This window comes from Pleurodeles waltl, chromosome 7 (assembly GCF_031143425.1).
Source record: "Pleurodeles waltl isolate 20211129_DDA chromosome 7, aPleWal1.hap1.20221129, whole genome shotgun sequence".
Lineage (NCBI taxonomy): Eukaryota > Metazoa > Chordata > Amphibia > Caudata > Salamandridae > Pleurodeles > Pleurodeles waltl.
The window spans coordinates 972,923,577-972,949,366 of record NC_090446.1 but is presented as its reverse complement, the minus strand read 5'-3'; the positions used below and the strand labels follow the sequence as shown (position 1 = coordinate 972,949,366).

General features: G+C 46.1%; 1 protein-coding gene across 3 annotated transcripts in view; it reads right to left on the bottom strand.

Moving 5' to 3' along the window:
• Positions 1–25,790, bottom strand: part of BAIAP2 (BAR/IMD domain containing adaptor protein 2) — a 260,008-nt gene that overhangs the window by 33,972 nt on the left and 200,246 nt on the right. Inside the window, exons 13-14 of one of the 3 annotated variants that reach the window (XM_069199738.1) lie at positions 9,376–9,413; positions 6,144–6,193 (exon numbers count right to left, since the gene is read on the bottom strand). In XM_069199738.1, the coding sequence (XP_069055839.1) occupies positions 6,166–6,193; positions 9,376–9,413 (66 nt within the window). In that variant the 3' untranslated portion in view covers positions 6,144–6,165. Of the gene's footprint in view, positions 1–6,143; positions 6,194–6,631; positions 8,094–9,375; positions 9,414–25,790 lie in introns of those variants that run through there. The other 2 variants (XM_069199737.1, XM_069199739.1) reach the window with 2 other exon arrangements.

The following is a 25,790-nucleotide window of genomic DNA, read 5'->3' as shown; positions in this document are numbered from 1 at the left end:
GGTTTGGGCCAAGGACGCCCATAAGTGTTCTGGGTTTGCAGGTAAGATTGCATAGCCATGTCCCAGAGTGCACGGGTGTTGTGACCCAGACGGCTGCTGGAACGGACCAACCTCAAAAAAAGGCAGCCGATTAAAGCATTATCTTTCCAATCTTTTCTATACATTTCGACTCTCGATCTGGAGGGCTAGTTTGAAAGGGACTGGGATTCACTGCACTGGTGGACACTTGCAAAATCGAACTCTCAAGGTAGGGTTCCTGGATTAAAAACAAAATCAGGGCCGCCTGTAATTGGTCTATGGTGACACAGACTTGGCGACTGACCGTAGGGTCAAAACATGGTTTAGCCCAAATGCACAACAGCGTGTCAGTGAGGGCCTCGTCAAAGAGCAGAAAAAGTTTGGTGGTCAGAGTGAAGGACGTCATTGAGGACCATAGTTTGTACCTCCATAGTGGGGAGGTGCAGGTCATGAACTTCAGCAGTCTCCTGATTAACCTGACAAGGAAAGTACTTTTGTCAGTAGTTGGTCCAGGAGAGGAAATCAACCCAATATTGGGTGAGGTCCACATACCAGTTTTCCTCATCATAAGTTTGAGCAAACTCATCCCCATCATTCTGATTAGCGTCTCCATATGGCAGACTCTAGTTGGAGTCTGAGCCAAAAGGTTGGTACAGTGTCTGAGTCAGTGGCAGCAGGCAGCTTTAGGAGGGAGGGGGAGGGAGGGCGGGCAGGGAGGACCGCACACACACATTCTTTCACACACAGACACGCATGCACGCACATCCATTAACACTCATCACATTCAAACATGCACTCACCAAACATTCATTTTAAAAAGTTCAAACACACTCATTCTTTCACGCACGCATGCACGCACATCCATTAACACTCATACTATTCAAACACGCACACACCAAACATTAATTTTAAAACATCACACACACTCTTTCACACACGCACATCCATTAAAAACACTCAGAACATTCAAACATGCACACACGCACCAAACATTCATTTAAAAAAAGTTCACTCATTCTTTCACGCACGCATGCACATCCATTAACACTCATACCATGCAAACACGCAAACACCAAACATTAATTTCAAAACATCACACACATTCTTTCACACACGCATGAACATCCATTAAAAACACTCAGAACATTCAAACATGTACACACGCACCAAACATTCATTTTAAAAGTTCAAACACACTCATTCTTTCACGCACGCATGCACGCACATCCATTAACACTCATACCATTCAAACATGCACGCACCAAACATTAATTTTAAAAACATCACACACATTCTTTCACACACGCACGCACATCCATTAAAAACACTCATAACATTCAAACATGCACACACGCACCAAAAATTCATTTTAAAACATCACACACACACTTACCTTCGAGGTCCCAGTAGGGTTGGGACTGCTGCCTTCCCGCAATGGCTGACCTTAAGTCAGCCAATGAGGGAAGGCAGCAGTCCCAGCCTCGTCACAGAGTGGGATGGGGTCAGTGAGACAGCAGACCTCACCCCACTCTGTGACGAAGTGTCACTGATTGACACTCGCCCTGGGCGCATCAGGGCTTAAACCTGAAGCGCCCAGGTCTAAATCAATGGGTGACGTTTTCCTGGTCACCCAGGAGAGGGCCTCGGGGCACCTTTCCTGAGCCGAGGAGGTCAAGCCCATAGGAGCTGTGACCTCCTCAGCCCAGCAAAGTTCAGCTCAGGCAGCCAGGAGTCTGCGCAAATCGCACATGTCTCACTCCTGGCTGTCTGAGCTGAAAATGAAGAGTGTCTGTCAGGCTGACCTTTGTTCAGCCTGACAGACACTCTTCATGAGGGGCAAAAGGTGGGGGGGGTGTGGCCCCTCCGCCATAAAGGACGGACCGCGTCTGGTCTCAGTGTCATTGTGCAGTAACAGTACTGTGTCTAAGTCAGAAGAATTGAGCACTGGCCATGACACGTTGGGATGGGGCCTCCATCTAGACAAAATTAATCTAGGAGTTGGATCCATCTCCAACGCTGTCAGTGCCGGAGTCCATGAGGCCAGCACAAATTATGGTGCCGAAATCAAAGTTGTCACAGATGCCAGTGTGGAAACTGAAGCAGGTTCAAAGGTCCCTGATGGAGCTGGTGACAGATCGATTTAATGGTAACTTAACTGGAGGCCCCTGTGGATCTCTGGGGCCCAAAGGTGTGGTAGAGGGAGCAGGAAGTGTGCTGAAGATGTGCAGCATAGCTACCCTAAAGGTTTTGATCTGCTGAGATGTTGTTGGCAGATATGGAAATTAGGGGTGCATTTGGACCAGGGTTGAAATCAGCTTCTCCATGCAGTGGGAGCGAGATCGAGAAACACTGCAACCTCTTCAGCCTTCCCTGGTAATTGAGCGTAGCGGAAAGGGCCTGACTCCCACTTGGACTTCTTGTGTGTTTTTCTTTGGCTTTCAAGACTTTGGAAGCAAAGATCCATTGCAGGAACGACTTTGGAAGTAGGAGACAGTCTGCTCTCTCAATTTTAACAGGAATGGGACCTGCATAGAATGTTCAATGTTGCCATACAGAGCTTCACCTAGCACTTTCAGATGGCTTACAGGTTCCTTTGGGTGCATTCCTCACAGGTCTTGGAGTTGTGCAGGGAACGCAAACACCAGAGGCACACCTTGGAGGGGGGAGGGGGTCTGTCACAGACATACTTGCGACAGACCCTCCAAGGTTCAAACTCTAGTCGTAATGGGTGACATGTTCCCTTGCACACTTGTAGATTTGTGAGGAAAAATGGTTGGAAAAAAAAATATCTTCAGATTTCAATAAAAATAATGGTGCTCTAGATCCGCGTCTGAAGCCTTGGAAACAAAAGAACTGATGTCAGCGTGCATGGGTGCTGCTTATATGATGCTCAATTGGTCTCTGTGGGAGTCAACACAGAGCCGCACAATGCCACTTACCAGCACACAGGAGCACAGCTTTTTGAGTTTCAGGATCCAGTCTGGCACCCTAGAGACATTAATGAGGCAAGGAATCTGCAGTTTAAAGCATCAAATGGAAGCAATGTGATGCAGGATTCTTCAAAGCTACAAACACAGTGCGCCTATTGATACAGTCAGTGACAACAGAAAGGTCACCTGCCCTGGTGGCCTGCTCAATTAAATACACTGTCATTTAAAAAACCCTCTTCTTGATCATCATGATTTAATAAAGACTACCTACTCTTAGAAGTATTTGAGTAACTGGCTGTCTTGAATAGAGACTGGACTAGCTTGGAAGTGGAGCAGTTTTTATCAGGGTGGGTGCTACGAAGGGGGAGGGAAAAAAAACTGTTGCTAAACAGGACTTTCCCTTACCTAGAAGAACCTTCTTTGATTTTATTACCTAACGGTTCAGTTCTGGACATGAAGACATCAAGGCTCGTAAAAGAGGAAGGCAAAAATATTTCTGGAGGAAACTGAAGCAAACAAATGCAGTTAGAGGCATCTAGCCTTCAGAGCCAAGTACCCATGTGGAAGATTGTACTGAGAAATTCTTGTCCGCTGGTTTACTAAAGACTGTAAAACAGACTTTACACCTACAATCCCTGTGCCTCCAGAACCTTTTTTTTAAAAAAATTAGGAATGTGGGAGTTTCCCCTAGGTGTTCTCTTTTATTATGCAGGTCTCTTTTGGTGCTCAGAGCCGGAAAACAAGCTAAGTGGCAGTTCAAAGGAAGCAGCCAGTCAAGAGTCGAAAGCTACTTAGGTTCTTTTTTACCAGATCTTTCATGTAAATGGGGAGGGGATAGTCTAAGTCAACACGAAAGCTTACTGAGAAGCTGAAGGGTAGATCTCCCAAGAGGTTCCCCTACTGCCCAAACCAAAAACGCCAAGCAAACTTGATAAAAAAAGAGAACAAAAGCGCTTTCCAAATGGTCCCAGGGTAGTTTTAGGTATAGCTGTCTGTTGCCTAACATTTCAAGTCTCTTACAGTTTGATGTCCGATAAGGAAAACATCTTCCAGGAAGTCAGGGAAATGTGAGCAGACACACTAGCAGCCATATAGAAAGGGGCGTTCTGTACAGATTGAATCTTTGTTACTAAACTGCCTCCCACCCAGTTCCCAAGTTGCTGGTGGTTTGTGGTCTATAATGTGCGTATTGGGCTCTTGAGAAGTTTATAAAAAACACATTAATATTTGAAGAAATAAATCAGAAAAGACGAACCTCACTTACATCAAGTAAACGTCACAAATTGCTAAAACATTTGCGCTGCATGTGTGCTTTGTTTACAACCATAAGGAATAACACAAAATAAAACAATTATCAGATTAGTGGATCAGACAGTGCAAGCCAAGCAGGATCTATACACCTAGAGGAAAGTTAAGCGTGGGTGCCAAGATGGGCTGCTGGGAAGTGAGGGTTGAGGTGGGAGGCCGCCACCATCAACTAGGAAGGAAAAAAGGAGGAATCAACTGCCCACAGTTATAGATAACATGCGTGAAGCTGAAATAGGAGTACATGTTTAGAGAAAATCCACTTAGAAACACAGTAAAGATTGATAAACGTCCACCGAAGCAATGAGTAAAGATTTTGTGATCAAGTGCCGATTAGTGCTCCAAAAGAACAGATTGTGGTTTCAAGCAATGTGAGCCTAAGGAGACTAAAGGATGGCATGTGCGGCTCTTCCATTATCAAGAAGTCTTAAAGCATCCAAACACTGCTGAGCATGACTATGCTTAAGACTTGACTATGTGGATAGAGAGTTGTTCAGGCATACCTTGCTGTCTTGACGTGTTATCTCGTAGCCAGAACACAGTTCAAAACCGTTAAGCATTCAACTGCATTCTTTTTTGTGAAGTCTCTAATTCAACTGAGGAGCATTTTGCACCTTCTACCAAATCCCCTAGATATTTAGGATGTGGTACAGTGCCACACCACAATGGGCTGGTTCTAGTTTCAGGCATACATGTGAGGCCCTAAACACAGATTTAAAGCCTATTACAGACACCAGTTGGACTTCCAGAATGGGACTTCAGTACAATGGACTAATCACATCGCTTAGGGAAGGAGAACAAGTCAAGCTTGACCTCTAATTCAGCCCTGATCCACCTAGTGTTTGCTTAAAGGTGGCCAGATCTCAAAGACTTACCCTTGACACAGGGCTGCCCCACATATTTTTCCATCAAAACTGGAATTACAATAGGGCATCCATGTATTGTTAACCATAAACACAAACCAGTATTTAATACAGGCGCAACTCAAGAAGACTGCTGCAGGAAACTAAACGCTACAACCTCATCCTGCAAACAGCAAGTGGGTGTCAGCTTCCCAGAACAAAACTGTGAGACCGCACCTGCAGTAGTCTCATGGAATAATCTCTTTTGAGCTCCAGCAGACTCTTGGGATGACCCTGTGCTTTTAGGTTTGTGTTATGGTCGTCATAAGACAGAACTATGTGTCTGAACCAGAAGCCGGTCAGACTGTTTGTCTGCGCTAGGCTTTCCAACTTACACTAAAGAACTAAGTATATCAGCATAAAACCCTCAAAATACGAATATGGGATTATTGCACAATTCCTATATGTTGTCCAAATGAAACACTAAGGTTGTTCTTGTACTATCCTTTCAGATCCAGATTACAGAACCGGCAAATTACTGTCTCTGTATCGTTTGGAATCTCGTGCTGTCAAACAATTCTCATATGGGGAGTTCTGAAGTCGACAAATAGAAGGGACAATTAGCAAGCAGACTACCTTAAGAGTCCACGAGCACAGACAAACAATTCCAAGCTGGCAGGGCCAGACCAGAGCAGATAGTTTCTCCCTCCTACTCACAGGTCTCGGTCAAACCTACAGATGTGGAGATGCTTTAGTAAAATAATTTTTCCTCAGAGGATCGAAGAGAGTACAGGTCATGAGCACTATTTTTGATTTGTACATATTTTTCCCCAGATCTTTTCAGGTTATAAACAGTTACATTTTTTTTGCCAAATTGTTCTTCCCAAACAGGCACTCTTTAAAAAATAATCTTGGTGTCCTTAGGGAAAAAAGCAAGAGCCGCACTGTGCACATCTGCAGAAACGGCTCCGGGCTTGCATCCGCACAGACCCTGGCCTGGAGAAAGGGTGAAAGCAGGTTCCTTAGCACATTAGAATAAACGACTTACTAATGCCAGGCAGCAATACATCTCAAAATCTGGCAAATTCGGCATCAGCACTGTAGAGAAAACAGAAATGCAGTTTGTTGATGTTATCATGTACACGGAAATAAGATGAAAAATGTGCACTACTCAAATGCCGCATGGTACTGATTTTTCAGCAAGCCACATTCGGATAGGCCCACATCCTGGACCTTCGTTTAGTGCCAATACACCGTCAACGAAACACATTCTAAAATATTATACCGCAGCATTCGGCTAGGAAATTGATCATGTCAAAATGGAAGCGGGCCACACGGAAGGTGTGCTGTATTTAGACGTGCAGTTATTGGGTGAGGACAACTGCCCAGACAAATCATGAATGAGATCAGTGTGTGGTGCACTGGGAAAACTATCAGGAGGGTGATGACACCCCACTAGTGCCATTCCCCACCCTTGTCTGATTCTAGGACTCGGAGATGGGACCTTCAGACCTGAAAATAACACCAACTTCCACCTCAATGCAATAAATAAAACTTTATTCAAACAGCTCAATACAGGGCACATTTCTCATTAGAAAAAAAGTGCACTCAGCACTTAGACAGATTCTTCTACATTCATCCATTGAGAAGCAAATACCCGGATTAAAAATCTATACAAAGCTGCGACATTATCAAAGGTGACTTTCCTATTACATCTGTCAATGTTCTGTTCACGTAACAAAACAGTTGCCTTTTTATATAGAGTCTGTACATATAAATATATATATAAATATGTATATATTGCCAGCATTGTCCCATGACGGAGGCAAGTTTCAACGGTTTTGCACATCAGAAAAAAGGTAGTGTCAAAAGATTGGCACGGACGAACGCTCACAGGAACGGTAAGGGTTAAAAGTCAGTCAGCACTTGGGGTAGTCGCCCCCTTTTCCTCCCACTTCCCAGACCTCAGTGCGTGAGGAAGCAATAGAGGTAGCCATTAACGCCAATCCCACCGTGTTTGATTCTAAAGTTTCCAAGACATACAAAGAAGATGAACAGAATTTAGAAGAATAAAAGAAAAGGAAAACACATACATACAGCTGTCTCGTACACCAAAAACAAGACATCTTTCCTTTCAGCATCCTCCCCTAAAGCCCACCCCGACCCACCCAAACAGTCTAATTTAGAAATACATATCTTTGGATTAGCCTTGCTCACACATAAAAACACCCCTGCTCATTACAAGATTGCAATACTGAAAGCAAGGCAACAATATTTAAGACAAAGTATACTAAAAAATAGTAGGGAAAAAGATTCCCTCCCCCTGTAGTGGACATTCTATTTACACAGTTGTTCTAGAAAGGGTGACAGTGTAATCGCAGATATGCAAGTCATCCGCATCCATTAGTGCAACCAAAGGCTGAATTCAAAGTGGTAGCTTTACAGAAAAGAGCATAGATGCTGGTAAGTGGGGCAACACAGCACTCCTAACCCTCTGGACAAACAAAATACTGTCAAGGTCACAATAGGTTAGCTTAATGTAACAGTACGTAACGCCCAAGACCCTGGTGCTTTCATCCTATTACGGTCCCTGTTTAACGCCTCAGAAAAGGGATAGTGCATCTTTCTGACAGCCACAGGCACAATAAAAAATAGACCTGCTCTCCCTGCTACTTCGTGTAAACTGTATCCAGGCTGCTTCGAAGGGAGAACTCGGTTTGGCAGTTTCTGCTCTGAAGGGCTTTGAAAGCGAAGGCTCTAAGGTAAGCATCAGGGAGAGTTTTTTTGTAACAGCAGCAGGGGATTCCTTGATGGACTCAACAATATTAGAAAAGGAAAATGAAAACTCAAAGCAGTCCAAAGGGATCAGGTGATCAAAACAAAACAAAAAAAAACAAAAAGACAGAAGGAAAGGGACGAGGAAAGCTCTTGAAAAAGAACAGGTGCCGTTCCCAGAGAAGTTCTTCCTCACACAGTGGAGATCATTGTGGCATTGCCGCTGTGAAATAAAAAGCAGAGGAATATGCCAAACTGCTGTTTGCGGGCTTTCACAAACAAAAGACAAGAGACACAAAACGCCACTCTCCCCCGCCAATGCAGTATCCCTTTTCTGCAGGACCATAAAGACACACGGGGCTCTCCTAGTGCTATAAAAGGAAAATGGCAGCCAATGTGGCGGACCTCCATTCAGTCACGTAGCCTACCAGATTTTCTGGCTAGGTCACAGCAGTCAATCATTGTCACAGCCAGTCATTAGGTGCAACCACTACTGAATTCGCAGGTAGGCAGGTATGTCACTGCAAAGGAGGACCGCTAGACGACTGTTTTTATATGCAGCCACATAGCTATTTCAGATGAATCTCAAATCAGAGTTGGAGTTTGCCTTCGCTCCTGGATCTCAGTCTGAATGCCTTTCAGGATCAAAACAAAACCTCTCCAAGTGTTTCAAATGGACAACAATTTGAGGAGCAATTTATAAGAATCCTGAGCAAGCAATGACAAGTATTCAAATTGGTTTCATCTAACTAGCAAGTGTAAGAAAAATATGTTACTGACTTGTTAGTGTGTTTCTTTCGTGTTGGCAGCATCCATAGATTTACATATGGTGAATTATACCCAGTGCCAGGCTCTCACTTGACAGGGGGCAATACATTAACCAGACAACGTTACTCTATGGAAATGCCAGCACTGGAAAAATCAAAATTACAGAAAGAAGGTTAAAGAAACACTATGTCAAAGCTTGGCTAACATTCAGAGAAATGGCTCCAGGAAATGTATTTTCTAGAAATAAAAGGATGTTTAAAAGGCAAATCAGGCTGCAGAGGAAGGAACTGGCACTGCAAGAAATATAACTGAACGAGCCCAACCTTGGTGATCTACAGGCAATAGTCAGGCATAATATATTCTGATATTTTAGTATCTCTAGCCTTACAGGACAACAATCCAGAGATTGCTTATCTTTCAAAAACAAGTGCTAACATTTTCAGCATTTGCGCAATTCAATCTGTGGTTTAAAAGGCTTCTCCACTAAAACCTCAGCGCAGAACAGACAGAACACCCAAATATCACTCTACACTTACAACCCTACCTCAACAGACATGAAAGCATGCAAGTTACTGCTGCCCATGTCTGGCATGCCCTCCATCAATGTGGGGTAGAAAGCACATAACGAAATATAGCCATTTAAATCTAAAGAAAAATACATGTAACGGGGATGATTTAACCAAGGCCACATACACATATAGGTTTCATGTTCAGTACAGTCAAAAGTAAGATCTTACCTGCTTGTTGATCGTGCTGTTCCATAGTCCTCAAGTCCCTAGGACAAAGGAGAGAAAAGAGCTTGAAAACCTTTAGTCCTCAGCATTGGCTGCTAAATGAACCTAAAAGCCTACAGAAAAAACATTCTACCTCATTATCTTCCCCTGCTATAACAACTTAACACACTATGAAGAGCATAGAAGCCAGTGCAGGAGGGAGAAAGAAGCTGTCTCTAAGGTTCACTCAGCTTCCTTTGTCCAAACACTAATAACGAAAAGATGTGAACCCTCATACCATATCATTCCAGGCCCTCTGAGGTTCTTCTCAACATACCCACAACCATGTACTCTACCCTCAACGGTGAATATTACCACCGTGGGGTGATTTTGTGGGTAGCATCATCACGGGGTCTCAAATCACTTCAGTATCCTGTTAACCAAATGAACTGAAGGACATCTCAGTGATAAGGTAAGTTAAAGAATGTGAGTTAAAATTACCTCATCTCCTAAATTCCTATATATTAGTGTTCATAAAAAGGATAAGGTTAAGATTAAAAACAGGTGACGTGAGGATCAGCAATAAATCCTATACAAGTACAATTAAGGTCGACATGTTTCAGCCTGACACGGCCACTCAGGGTCCATGGCTTTCATCATGACCTATTGTTAGTAGATTACCTGCAACTTTCAAGTAATCATCAAATGTAGGCATGATCTGTGGTACACCTAGTGCTGCAACATTGGGAGCACAAAGGGAATGTTAAAGGGAGCTCTCCCTCTGTCCCACCGCAGGAAAAGGCCTCTTTTTGGAGAAACAATCAAAATCTTCCAAGGATCTGTAATGCCGTCCCGATCCAAGTGACAATAGGTCCGAGTGTTTTTAATCTTACCCATATTCTTTTAAGTACACTAATAAATAGGAAATTAGGATATGAGGTAATTTGAACTCATTCTTCCACTTACCTTCTCACTGAGATATCGTTCAGTTCATTTGGATAACGGGATATTGAAGTGAATGGAGACTCCATGATGATGCTACCCGCGAAATCCCCCCACAGTGGTAATATCCACCGTGGAGGGTAGAATACGTGGCTGAGGGTCTGTTGAGAAAGATCTATGAGGAGCCACATCAATACACTGTTTACCCCGCCAAAAAAATGGGTTTGTACTTCTTGCTGGGAGTCTGAAGTGCAGGGGGTACTCCAAGTGATGTTAGGGAAGGTGAAGAACTGAGCTAAGAGGTGATGGTGTCTCTTGTAGGCGAGGTCTCTTATTTTGGACAAAATTTAAAGCATAGCATGTTACTTACCAGGTTTTCACACTCCTCTATTTGGCAAGGGTGGGGACTAGCAAAAAACCCTTCTGTCAACTCGGAAATGCAAATATACTTACTGTCTGAGATAAAATAATATATCCATCCCACGTTATATTCCCTTCATGTACTAGAATGTACTTGTTTTCTTGAAACCGGTGACCGTATGAGGAATTGAGTTAAGTAATCACCTGTGGAACGTGGAAGAAAAGTATTGGTTTGTACCATAAGGTGTACCAAACATGTCATATGTGCTAGTAATCCTGGGAACAGAGTATGGTGGAGTGGCTGACATCATGTATACTCTTTCCTCTAAAGGGAGTTGTGAGGCATGACTAGTTTCATGTCAACTGAGTAAATATTGCCAATTCCAATAACACTGTATGAGTGCTGTACTATGGAAAATGACTGAACACTAGTTTGAGCAAATTAAATCAGACTCAGACAGACAGGAGCCCTACTGGAGATTCTTCCTGGGTTCGTTAGCATGTGTGGTGGAGAAGTAAAGGAAACAAAAGATCCTTGGTCACAGTGGAAATGATGGTCGCTATGCACATTAAAAGCCAGCACTGACCTACAGAAGGATCATATCAAGCAGGGTCAAATGTAAGGTGAGAAAAATAGGAAGCCATCAAAGGCACCCTGACCAGCAGGAGCACCAAACTGCAGATACAAGAAGACTAACCATGTGCCATTGGCAGAGGTGTCAAAAGATATCTTATAAAGTGGTACAAAACAGCAGCTTCAAGATCTTAAAGACACCTTTAAACTCAATGGGCTCTGTGTTTAGTATTTTTGGTCTCGCATGCAAGCTTATTACAAGCTTGTACAAGACAGAAAAACTTAACTGGAGAACAGTGGTAACCATTAATACTTCAAAAGTAAAGGGAAGAAAATAAGTTACTTACCTGTAACTGTAGTTCTCCAGTGTTGGAATCTTTCATAGATTCACATGCTTGAATCCTTCCCTGTCATCAAGGTGGGAGTCCCCAGTATTTCAGAAAAGCAATGTCTTAATAGACATATACTTTGTAGGCCCTAAGCCCTTAGTTTAGTATTATAACAGTCATTTATTAAAAAGGTCCAAAAACCTTATAGTCCAGTAGTCAGGCATCACAACCCTCTAGAACCCTCCTGAGAAAAGCTGCTTTCCCTCAGATTTTCTGAGAAATAGCGTGTATATATGGTATGTCACTGAGGGAAATAAAGGTGAGCTTCTCTGGTGAGGCGGGTGGGTCGCACATGAATCTATGAAAGATTACAATACAGGAGAACTACAGGTAAGTAACCTATTGTCTTACTCCAGTATTGGAATTTTCATAGATTTGCATGCATGAATCAGACTAGCAAGCAGTAAGAAGCACACATTTTCCTTCTTTCTCGCTCTTTTTTTTTTTAATAACATATAATTAGGGTTAAACCATAACACAGGTAGATGCAGAGGCTATAGCAACACATTGTGTATAAAATAGAGTAAGCAGATGGCGGTTAGATAGAAATGGCTCCCCTTTATTGAAAGAGGTGTGTTAGCACTGCCTGTCCCACTGCTGCATCTCTCAGGACTTTCGTATCCACACAGTATAGTGTTGAGTGAAGGTAAATGCATTTATCCATGTTGCTGCACTGCAGCTGTTAGGCAACGAGACTCCTGTGAACAATGCCATGGCTGTGGAGATGGCTCTTGTGGAATGTGCATGTACTGCAGAGTTCAAAGGCCAGTCCGCCTTTTGATGACAAAAAACAATCACACTTGAAATCCATCTGAATATGCTCTGTTTTGTTATAGGACAACCCTTCTTAGGTGCACTTTAAGCACTAATCAATCAATCAGGAATTTGTAAAGCGCACTACTCACCCGAGAGGGTCTCAATGCGCTGGGGAGGGGGAGAAGAGGGCAAGGGGGAGGGGGGGGGGGCAAAGAGGGAAGGGGGTGGAGGGGGAGGTGTTAATGTTCCAACAGCCAGGTCCTGAGAAGTTTCCTGAAGGTAAGGAGGTCTCTGGTCAGGTCTAAAGAGCTGATTTGTTTTTCAGAAGGTTTTAGTCATGTCCAAGTAGAAGTGTATGCATCGTTTGAGATCTAGCGAGTAGAGGGCTCACTTGACAGTTTGGAAAGAATGGTTTAAGGATTACAGGCGCATTAAGATGAAAGTCTGAGGGGACTTTAGGAATGAATGTTGGGTTACTTCTTTGAACTGAAGAAAAGGATGTTGGATGGTAAAAGTCTGAATCTCGCTAACCTTATGTGCAGATGTGAGTGCAAGGAGTTGAACCACATTCCAGGAAAGATACTTCATATCCGCTCTCTGGATAGGCTCAAACAGAGCTTTCATCAATTGTCCCAATACTATGTTGAGTTGCCATGTTGGAGGAGGGGCTCTGACTGAGGAAAAAGCTCTGAACAACTCCTTGAGAAATTGTTTCATGAGCCTGACAGATCCGATGATCTCCTAAAATGGAAAATAGCTGCAAGGTGCACCTTAATGGAAGCATGGGCTAATCCTGATTGTGCTAGGTGCAAGCAGTATGGCAACAAGTCTTCTGAAGGCAAGGAGATGGGATGCACTTTAGCAGCTGTACACCATAGACATACCCTCTTCCACTTTAGGCGGTATATTTTATTAGTACTGTCGGCCCGCGCCTTGGCAAGTATGTCTTTGCAATCCTTTGGAATATTCAGATGACCACATTCTTGGAATTCAGAAAGCAGGCTGATAGACTGAGAAAACTGGGATCCGCATGTTGAACTTGTCCCTGGCTCATCATCAGTAATGATGGGATCGTCTTGAGTCTGATGGGAGGACGTACTGACAGTAGGAGCAGCTCCATGTACCAGTGCTGGCATGGCCATGAAGGAGATACTGGTATAACCTGATAGGGCTCGACTTTCACCTTGTTGAGCACCCTTGTAAGGAGAGGAAACAGATGAAGGGTGTAAGCAAATATGCCGGAATTTGCAATAGAAAAGGCATCCTCTCACGACCCCTGATAGGGATGCAAACTTGCGAAGAACTGGCGTTTGGCATTCCGGGGTTTGCAAATAGATCCAGATTCGGTTTGCCCCACTGGGGAAAAATGGAGTCCAGCATTCTCTGGTCCAGTTCCCACGTGACAAGTGGTTCTCATCCTTCTTAGGGTGTCTGTTATGGCATTCTGGTGTTCTGGCACATGATCTGCCTTCAGGTGCACAGTGTGGCGGATACACCAGATCCAGACCAACTGAGCCTCCTGAGACAGTAGGCGAGATCAAGTTTCTCCCTGCTTATGTAGTGCACTGTTATGTTGTCTGTCCTGACAAGGACCGTAGAATGTTGAATCGTAGTAAGGAAGACTTGTAGTGCCAGATATAGTGCTCTTAACTCGAGAAGATTTATATGAAGGCCCTGATGTGAAGGAGACCATTTGCCACTGACCTGGAGGTAAGCTCCCCATCCGTCTAGGGATGCATCTGTTATGACTAGCGGGGAGGTTTGAGGTAAGAATGGGAGGTCCACTGAGATGTTTGCAGGGCTTGTCCACCAGTCGAGTGAGTTGAGTATGAGCGAAGTTACTTGAATGATATCCTCAAATGACCCTGTCACCCGTTTCTATTGGATATCCAGTGCTTCCTGAAGGATGCATATATAGGCAACAGTACGAAATGAGATGGATACAAGAGGACATCTTACCCAGGAGAGATTTGTAAAGTCTAACTGAAAGTGACTTACTTTTTTGCAGTGGTCTTGCTAGGGTTGTTAATGTTCACTCTCTCTCGAGTGTGGGGTAGGCCACATTGAGACTGGTATCAAGTATGGCTCCCAAGAAGGTTATTCTCCGGGCTGGTGAAAGCACCAATTTGTCCGGGTTCAGAGTGAGCCCTAGCTCGTTAAAAAGGTGCAAAGAAGTTGTGGTGGACACTTTTGTGGTCTGTTTGGTAGGCGCTTTCACCAACCAGTTGTCGAGTTAGGGAAATACTTGATGCCTCCGTTTCCTGAGATAAGCTGCAACTGGTGCTAGGCATTTGGTGAAGATGAGGGGAGTAGACTTCAGACCAAAGGGTAAGACTGGCAATTGCAAATGTTTGGTGGTTACCGTAAACCGTAGGAATTTCCTGTGCCTCGGATGGGTGTATATGTGAAAATAGGCATCATGGAGGTCTAGGGAGGACATGTAATCTCCCTTGTTAAGGAGCTGCAAAATGTCGTGGAGTGTGACCATGCCAAATCATTGCTTCTTGAACAATTTAAGTTCCCTCATGCCAAGAATTGGTCTCCATTGTTGCAACTTCTTTCTGATCGGGAAGAAATGGGAATATAAACCTTTTCCCTTGTGGAAAGAGGGAACTGTCTCTACGGCCCCTTTTTGCAACATGGTCTGTACTTCTAATTTCAGCAAGAGCGCATGCTTATGTATTTCTGGTTGGGGTGGAGTGGAGAGGAGGGGGGAGAGGGTCTTAGTTCAATTCGGACACCTTCTAAAATTTGTACAATGTCTAGGATCCACTGGTCATTATCTGCCCCCATCGATGTAGGTGGGCAGTAATGCTCCCTGGTACCCTGGAGGGGAAAAAGTGTGGTAGTCATCTCCTGGTTGCAGTCATTGACTGTGGGAAGTGTCTTTGAACTGTCTTGTGGACTTTCCTCTGAGAGGAGGTTGATTGTATGCGCTCGATGGTGGTTGTCTCTGGTAGTACTGAGAATGGATCTGGTAAGTACTGGAGGAGTATGCTGGACAGCGATACTGGTGATATCTTCCACGGATTACCTCTTCCTCTACGACCACAAAAGGGCATTTTCCTGTACTGCAACATGCCTAAAGACAGAGCAGTGTCCGTGTCCGACTTATCATTTGAAAAGCTTCATCAACATGCTTTCCAAACAAAGCCTCTCTATCATATGGCAAGTGAAGTATTTTTGTTTGAACTTCTGGTCTGAGGTTGGGAGCCTTACGTCAACCCTGACAGCGTGACACTGCCTCTCCAGGTAGTTGTTTACATCCGGTGGAGGCAATGTCTAAGGCACGTGTTGGAAAGTCACTGCTTTTGGCATGATTGTCCCACTTTGTGCCTGCTAACAGTGTGCTTAGACTGTTTTCACTGGAATCATGCTAACCAGGACCACAGTGATTGTGCTCTCTTCCTCTAAATTTGGTTGTCTAGGACCTTTGTGCACTCCACAATTGGCATACAGGTGTCCCCTTATAAGTCCCTAGTATATGGTACCTAGATACTCAGGGCATTGGGACACCAGCGTTCTCCCGTGGGGTGCAGCATGTATTATGCCACCATTGGAAGGTCATACAAAATGTGTCTGCATACCTGCCATTGCAGCCTAAGTGAAAAGGTGCATGCACCCTTCCACCACAGGTCACTACACCAGGTCACTGTAAGTCAGTGATACACTGGACTTTGTAAGTGCGGGGAAGCCATTTTACCTGTGTACCTGACACAGGTCACTCACTACCTGTGTCCAGCTACATAATGGTAACTCCGAACCTGGGCATGTTTGATATAAAACATGTCTGAATCATACCCAATACTGTTGCCAGTATTGGGTTACGATTCCATGCACTCTGGGGGCTCCTTAGAGGACCACCCAGTATTGCTCCTACCAGTCTTCTAGGGTTTTCCTGGCAGCGCCCTGACACCACCCCTCAGGCAGGTTTCTACCCTCTTGCTGCTTGACCAGCTCAGGCAGGGGGAGGCACAACATAAGATTTCCTGTGGAAGAGGGAGGCAACACCCTCTTCCTTGGAAATGGGCGCTACAAGGCTTGGGAGGGGTAACCTCCCCAAGCCACCGGTTTGCTTTGAAGGGCACATTTGGTGCCCTCCTTGCATAAACCAGTTTGCACCAGGGAGCCCTGATCCCTGCTCTGGCGCGAAACTGGACAAAGGAAAGGGGAGTAACCACTCCCCTGTCCATCACCACCCGAGGGGGGTGCCCAGAGCTCCTCCAGGTGGCCACTCGATTATGCCTTCTTCAAACCAAGATGCACAGAGGCCCCTGAGAGCATCTGAGTGGCCAGGACAGGTAGATGATGTCAGAGGCCCCTCCTGATAGGTGGTCGCCTTGCAACCCCCTTCCAGGGCTATTTAGAGACTTCCTTGAGGGTGGGTCCCTAGATTCGATGTGCAAGACCCCACCAGGACTCCTCTGCATCGTTTACTTCTACCTCTGGCCACTGGAACCGCAACTGGACTCTTCAGGAGCCAACAAGACTGCAACTCCTGTGACTACTTCACTTTGCAACATTGTTTCTCTGGCTCCTTCTTCACTTTGCAACATTGTTTATCTGGCTCCTTTCAGCAATGCCACAATTCCCCAGTTGTGCAGCATCTGGGGTAGGCAAGACTTCAACCTGTACCAAGAAGCAAGAAGAAATCTCCCTTGGAGTGATGAAGTCACTCCCCTGCATTTGCCGAACCTACAACAACGACGTCATGCTGCGTGGATCTGCACTCCTGGTGGTAGTCTGGACTGGCCCCCTTGGTCCTCTCAGCCAGCTGTCCAACTTGTGAGACGGTGAGCCCTTGCCGCTCTTTACACGACAGTATCCCTGTGCACTGCTCCAAGGGATCTTCAGGCTCAGAGCAACCCTGCCCCCCCCAGCACTTCATCCTGCCAGGCACAGTCTCCTCTCTGCTTCTCCAGCGATGTAGGACTCCTCTCCGGGTGTGCTGATTGGGCCTCACTGAGATTTCTTGTGCCTGCTACCAGTGGGTTGCCTGAGGGGGCTGCGACTGCTTTTGCTGTCTCTCTCAAATGCTGGGGATCAGCCCGGACGCCACTCCAATGGTCGAGTCCCCCTGGACCTTGCTGGTCCTCTTCAGACTTCTAACTCTTCTTTTGCTTCTCTTGCATTTGCCAAAGCTAGTTGGTGGTTCTCCTACATCACTGACCATCTGCGATGCGACGGCCGACGTGGGACACCAACTGCACCACTACAAGGACTTCTCTGCAGCTCCTGAGCTCCACAGCTGGTCTTCTTCCCAGTCAACCCAAATCTCACCCACAGAACGGTGGGCAGTGGCTCCTGCCCAGACTCTCCATCGTGGACTAGACTCTGTCCCCTTCTTTTTCAGGTCCTCTTCTTTCAGAATCCACCTTTGGTTTCTTCTAGACTGTTCTTGCAGCATCCAATTTCTAAGTCCTCTTGTTAGTCCTTAGGAAGACGAGATACTTACCTCGGCTCTCCTGGACGCTGAGGATCACTCGTTCTTCCAGCTCCCATCTAACAACTCCATATCCTTGGGAGGGGGACTTCACCTCGCATGCCACTTTTAGTATACGGTTTGGTCCTCCCCTAGGGCCCTAACTATTTTCTACAGTTTTGCCAATGCTTGTTTTCTATGCTAATCTGATTTCTATTTGTGTGTGTGTCTGTGTGTGTGTGTGTGTATATATATATATAGATATAGATATATGTATATATATACATACATATGTGCCTACCTCCAGTCAAGGGGACTGTCTATAAGTAATGTAGTGTTGTGTTACTATAATAAAGTACCTTTTTTCTTTGTAACACTGTGTGGTTCTTTCATGTGTGACAAGTTGCTGTGGGAATTTTGCATGTCTCTTAGATATGTCTTGGCTGTTTATCCACAGGTACCTCTAGAGAGCCTGGCTTTCTAGACACTGCCTACATTCACTAATAAATAAATAGGGGTTGCCTGACCTGGTATAATGTTCTAAACACCATAGGCATACACCACACACCTGGCCAGCCTCCTACAGCACGGTCAATAATTTCCAAGGAAGAGCTTTGGCCTTCCATCAACACTATCTTTGCTTCCTCTCTGAAGTTTTCGGGAAACTCATCCAAATATTGGGATATAACTAACCATAATTGTCTGTCATATCTGCCGAGGGGTGCTAAGGAATTTGAGGCCCTCACAGTAAGGGCAGACATTGCCAAAAGAACAAGTTACTTACCTTCGGTAACGCTTTTGCTGGTGGATACAATAGCTACCTGTGGATTCCTCACCTTATGAATTCACCCTTGCGCCAGCATCAGACGGAAAATCTTCTTCCCAGCTCTCCACGTCGACGAGGACGTCACAATTGCACAGCTCCACGCGACTCCGTCTGAAGTCACCGTGCCAATAAGAGGTCCTCGCATGCGTGCTGACATCAGTTTCACTGATTTTTTACGTGCCTTTGAGGCGAACAGGTGAAAACTGACTCCACAATAACTCCAATAAAAAAAAAAAAATATATATATATATATATATATATATAAAAATATATACACAAAACCTTCATGATGTAACATAATCAAAACCATAATTTATATATACAGGAAAAATATCAATATACACATACATCTATACAACCACATATGCTAGTGCAATCAGACAGGCAACGGGGAGGCGGGTGGGACTGTGAGGAATCCACAGGTAGCTATTGTATCCACCAGAAAAAGTGTTACTGAAGGTAAGTAACTTGTTCTTCTGATGGATACAACTACCTGTGGTTTCCTCACTTTATGAATAGAGTCCCAAAGCAGTACCGCACTCGGAGGTGGGTGCCTGTCTGATTACACCAAGAAATCCTAAAACACAGATCGTGCAAAATGGTCGTCCCTCCGAACCTCAGAGTCCAAGCAATAATGCTTTGCAAAGGTGTGGAGGGACGCCCAATTTGCTGCCTTACAAATATCCACCACCGGAACCCCCCCATGCCAGGGCTGAAGAAGCGGACTTTGCCCTGGTGGAATGGGCTCTGATACCCTCAGGGGGAACCTTTTTCACCAACAAGTAGCAGATCTTGATACAAAGGATAACCCACCTAAGGATTGTTCTTTTATGGATTGCTCTACCCTTCCTCTGTCCAATATACCCCATGAACAGCTGATCTTCCAGGCGAAAGTCCTTTGTCCTTTCAATGTAATAACTAAGCGCCCTTTTAGGGTCCAAGCAGTGAAGCCTTTCTTCCTCCTTCGAGGGGTGAGGAGGAGGGTAGAAAGATCGAAGGGAAATAGCCTGCCCTATATGAAAAGGAGTGACAACTTTTGGCAGGAAAGCCGCCCTGGTTTTCAACACCACTTTATCTGGGAAAAACAAGGTAAAGGGGGGGTTTAACAGAAAGAGCCTGAAACTCTTTAACCCGCCTAGCCGAGGTTATGGCAACAACAAAAACTAATTTTAGCACTAAAAACCTTAACGGGCAAGAGTGCATGGGCTCAAATGGTGACCCCATTAAAAAAGTTAAAACAAGATTTAGGTCCCAATGAGGCACATGAAAAGGAGTGGGAGGAAACTTATTAAGTAAACCCTTAAGAAACCTAACCACAATAGGTGATTTAAACAATGAGGGCTGATCCGGGAGGCAAAGAAAGGCTGAAAGAGCAGCTAAATAACCCTTAACCATAGCCACTGCACAACCCTTCTTTGCTAAGTCCAAAGCAAAAAAAAATATCAGAAAGGTGGGCCTTCAAAAGATCAATTTGCTTTTCTCCACACCAAGCCATGAATTTTGCCCACCTGCCGGCATAAACTTACTTAGTGGAGTGTTACCTGGCCGATAAAATAACATCCACTACATCTGGTGGGTGAGAAAAGGAACTCAGGTTGCCCCGTTCAATCTCCAGGCATGAAGGTGCAGGCTCTGGAGGTGGGGGTGTAGAACCTGCCCCTGCGAGAGGAGGTCTGCCCTGAGAGGGAGACATCGCGGAGGGCACAGCGATAGTTGGAGAAGGTCAGTGTACCACACCCTTCTTGGCCAATCCGGGGCTATTAAAATAACCTGAGCCCGATCTTGGTGAATCTTCCTCAGAACCCGAGGAATCAAGGGTATGGGGAAAATGCATAAAGCAACTGGTTGCACCAAGAGATCTGTAACGCGTCCCCCAAAGTTCCTTGCACCGGATACTGGAGGCTGCAGAATGACAGGCAGTGCGCGTTCTCACGAGTGGCAAACAGATCTATCACCGGAGAACCCCACATCTGAAAGATGTGCAGGACCAGATCTGGATGGAGACGCCACTCGCGATCGGCCGAAAGATGCCGACAGAGTCCGCATGCACGTTGTTCACCTGGGGCCAGATGATTTGCTCTCAAGCAAATCCGATGGTCCTGAAGCCAGGACCAGAGACGCAGAGCTTCTCTGCAGAGAAGATACGACCCTACTCCTCCCTGCTTGTTTATATACCACATCGCAGTAATGTTGTCCGTCAGGACCTGAACTGACTGACCGTGAAGGGACGGAAGGAAGGCCTTGAGAGCCAGACATATCGCCTGCAATACCAACAGATAGATATGAAAAGTCTGTTCCACTGGAGACCAACGAAACTTGATCTCCAGGTCCCCCAGATGAGCTCCCCACCCTAGAGTGGAAGCATCTGTCATGACCGTGGCCACAGGAGGCGGCAGTGAAAACGGCCTTCCTTGCGAAAGGTTTCCGTCCACAGCCCACCATCGTAAATCCGCTGCAGCGTCTCTGGAGATCGTTATCGACTCCTCGAGATCCCCTTTGTGTTGAAACCACTGCCTGCGGAGGCACCATTGGAGAGCCCTCATGTGTCAACGTGCATGAGTGACCAGCAGAATGCAAGCAGCGAACAGACCGAGCAGGCGTAAGACCTTGAGGACTGGAACAACCGCTCCATTTTGAAACATTGGAATCAACGCCTGAATATCCTGGATCCGCCGAGGCGGAGGATAGGCCCGATTCAATGTTGTATCCAGTACTGCCCCTATGAACAGGAGGCGTTGAGAAGGCTCCAGGTGAGATTTGGGTACATTTATCGAAAAACCCAGCCTGAACAACAACTGAGTTGTCATCCGCAAGTGACCCAACCCAAGCTCTGGAGACTTGGCTTTGATCAACCAATCATCCAGGTAAGGGAATACTGATATCCCCTTCCTTCGGAGACTTGCTGCCACCACTGCCATCACCTTTGTGAAAACTTGAGGTGCCGAAGTAAGACCAAACGGAAGGACCGCAAACTGGTAGTGCTGCGACCCCACCACAAACCGGAGATACTTCCTGTGCGACTTGAGTATAGGGATATGAAAGTACGCATCCTGCAAGTCGACAGACACCATCCAATCCTCTTTGTTCAACGCCAGAAGTACCTGCACTAGAGTCAGCATCTTGAATTTCTCCTGTTTGAGGAACCAATTCAAAATTCTCAGGTCTAGGATTGGTCTCAAACGACCGTCCTTCTTGGGGATCAGGAAGTATCTTGAATAACAACCCTGACCCCTTTCGTGCTCTGGAACCAACTCCACCACACCTTTTGACAATAGGGTCGGAACCTTCCGCTGTAACAACAGGAGATGGTCTTCTGAACAAAACGAGGGACGGGGAGGGATGGGAGGAGGAAACTCCTGAAAAGGGAGAGCATATCCTTTTCTCACAATATTTAGAACCCATGAGTCTGATGTAACTAACTCCCACTCGTGGAGAAAAAGACATAATCTTCCCTCTACAGGAGAAGTATGGTCGATAAAGGGGAGAAAACTATGGCTGCTTCCCTTGCTGTTGTCCTCCAGAGGAAGAGTATGATGTAGGGTGCTGCTGGGTGGCCCCTCTTGTCCTAACCCTCCCCCGTCCTCTAAAGGACCAATATGGGAGACTGGTAGGCTGCTGGACCGAGGACTGGGGTCTTCCTCAATAAAGTACTCCACGTCCAAACCCCCTGAACCTCCGAAAGGACCTAAAAGGGGTAGCAGAGGAGGCTTGCAATCCTAGTGACTTTGCCGTGGCCCGGCTATCTTTAAAGCGCTCTAGGGCAGAGTCTGCTTTATCTCCAAACAGTTTTTCCCCATAAAAGGGCAAATCCAACAATGTGGTCTGTACATCTGAAGAAAACCCAGAGGACCTCAACCAAGCGTGCCTCCTGGTAGCAATAGATGTACCCACATTGCCCTGGCCACCGAGTCCGTAGAGTCCAGGCCACTGGATTATTTGTTTCGCTGCAGCCTGTGCATCAGACAGGAGTTCCCCAAATGGTCTCTGTACATCCTGCGGCAAGTCAGTAACCATGGCCTCCGCGGAGTCCATGAGGGCGTGGACATATCTACCCAGCACACAGGTAGCGTTTTCAGCCTTGAGAGCCATGCTTCAAGACGAGAACGTTTTCTTTGCGGATTGCTCGATCTGCTTGGATTCCCTGTCCGATGGAATCACAGGGAAGGAGCCTGGAGCAGACTGTGTAGAGCAAGAGGCCTGAACCACCAAACTCTCCGGGGTAGGATGTTGTGATAAAAACCACAGATCACCAGGCGCCACTCTGTATCTCCTTCCCACAGCTCTATTTACAGCAGGTGACGATACAGGCTTCCTCCAAAGTTCTAATATGGGCTCTGTAAGAGCCTCGTTGAATGGAAGCAAAGGGTCTACAGAAGCTGAAGAAGGATGCAGGACCTCTGTTAAAATGTTAACTTCCGCAGTAGGCAATGAAAGTTCCAAAAGGTTTGCTGCCTTCCTGATCACTGTGTAAAAAGAAGCTGCCTCCTCCGTAAATTCCCCCAGTGAAGACAAGTCCCATTCCGGGGAAGTATCCAGCCCACTGGCCGACTCCAGGCCTTGATACTCTACAAAGGGCTCGACAATCTCTCCTTCCTCCAACAACTGCCTTTGATACTCTTCCTCCTTTAAGAGACGCAAGGCCTTCCTGCGTGACCTCAATTGAGCCTCTAACCTCTGCATCGACATGGAATTTGTCGATGTCCAAGACACTGGCTTCAACACCTGATGTTGAACAGGAGAGGAAGGTTGACTGCGTTCGAATCCATCACTCGGATCCAGTGCCAGCACGGATCCTAATGGCGCCGAAGATGCTCGTGGCTCCACCATCGGCGCCGGCTGACGGGGTGATGAAATTGGTGCCATAGATCTAGAAGGTGATGTCATGGGATCCACAGGGCCTCGAGGCGATGTCATCGGGGCCGGTCCGGTACCCTCAGCCGGATAGAATGACATAAACGGTGCCGCCTTGTACAGAGCAGGGGAGCCCAACCAAAATGCCAATGGACCCGTGGGACCAGCCGGTGCACCAGCAGGTGCCAGGGCATTGAACATAGAGAACATGGCATTCAAAAATGCAGCCGGATCCGCTCCCGGAGCCGGGAAGGCAGGATACCACTGGTCTCCCTGTTGCACCTGTGCTTGCTGAACATCGGACTCCTGAGCAGCAGGTGAAAATCGAGGCCTGTCCGGAGGTGCCACAACCTCAAAGACAGATGGTACCGGAGAAGCCTCAGGACTCTGGGGTTTAGGAGTCACCGGACTCACCTCCCACGGCGCCGACGAGATGGAGACCTCAATCTTGATCGGCTCCGAGCCGAACGGCGCCAAGAGTCATGACAGTGCCGTTTCTTATGCTTCTTCGAAGAAGCATGGGAAGAGGATCTACAATGGCTCCTATGACCTTTCGTCGCCTTGGCCAAAAAGAGTTTGGCCTCCCTTTCATTTAACACCTTTGGATTCATGCTCTGGCAAGACGCACACTGCTCAACGTCATGCTCAAAGCTAAGGCACCAAAGACAATCGTCATGAGGGTCAGTGACCGACATGCGACCCCCGCACTCTCTGCATGGCTTGAAACCGGACTTCCTAGTGGGAGACATTGTAACTACAAAGAGCAACAAGATGAAACCTCCAAAAGAAGCGAGAGCTAGGAGAAAACCGTTAGCGTCAAAGGCACGGAAAAAAGGGAACTGATGTCAGCACGCCGGCGAGGACCTCTTTTTGGGACGGTGACGTCAGACGGAGTCGTGTGGAGCCGTGCAATTGTGACCTCCTCGTCGACGTGGAGAGCTGGGAAGAAGATTTTCTGTCGGATGCTGGCGCAAGGGTGAATTCATAAGGTGAGGAATCCACAGGTAGTTGTATCCATCAGGAATCTTTTGCCAATGGTACCAAGACGTCTGCAGTCTTTATCAGGCGGTGCTGTCAGAGGTGTGGGGGGATTTCTTGACTGGTGTTGCGCTGCCTGAGAGATGACTATCAGGTATAGGGTGACCTGTGAGGCAGGCAGGAGCATCCTATGGGGCTTTGTATTTCTTATCAAGTTTGGGCAATATTGCAAGTACCTTAGCTGGTTTGTGCATGATTTTTAAGCCATGGCTTCACACAATCAATAATGGGTATGGCCTTGAATGTTTTCAGATAGGACTCTTTGAAGTGATAATGGAAACAGTTCTGTTGTGTTATAGGTACGGGCAGGTTGAATTGCCAGGCCTCTCTTTCTCAGAGGTTGTGGAAACCTTCTATGTCTTCTGGAGGTGACTCAACTGTAGGTGGTGTTTGGGATGCTGGTGTAGGCAAGATGTAATCATTCCATTCATCCTGAGGTGTTTGAATTTTACCTTCTTCTCTCTCTTCTTCAGAAGATGTTGAGTCATGTAGTGGCCCCACTAGAGGAGAGCAGTGCGAAAGGGGAGTTGTAGGCAAACGCTGTGGCTGAGGAGGAAGCAGTTGAGGGCGAATAGCGTCTGCAGAGGCTTGAGCTTGGTGCGCAGGAGTAAATACTGGAGAGAAACGTGTTCTATAATCTGCTAAGATTGATTGCAGATCTACTATAATGGCTAACAGAAGGAATACCATGTCTTGTTGGTACTGTTGAAATTACTTACATTCTTGTGAGTAATGTTGCTGATTATAATATTCGTCTTCCTCAGTGTAGTCTTGGTATTTGACATGCAGTTCAGATGGACTCCTTGCAGCTCCATAAAGGCCATTTTGATCAGATTCATCATCATCCAGCAGGTGGGATGGCAGGTGTGTTGAAACCTTCCTTGGTGAGGTTATAGATGGTGTTAATTGAGTGTGTCTCACAGACTTTAGCCTTATTTGGCTAGTCGACGATGTCTTTGAGAATAGAAGTAAGGTGGTGGGCCTTTGCCTTGTCGTCGGTGTTTCAATCATCAACAACTTGGTGGAATCCATCTTTGTTAAATCAGTTGTAGACAGTTGCTTCCCAGTCGCTGGCAGGCGCACCATCGACTGGATCATCGATGGAAGCATCAACAGTATGTTTGTTGTCTGCGACTCCGTCGGCGATGATGCAATGTCTATCTTCAATGGCAACGAAGACCAAGTCATCGATGATGACGTTATTGACGTGAAGGATGCTACCATCAACGCTGTGATGGTGGTGACCATAGATGTCATAGAGAAGACTGTGGACAGGGTCGT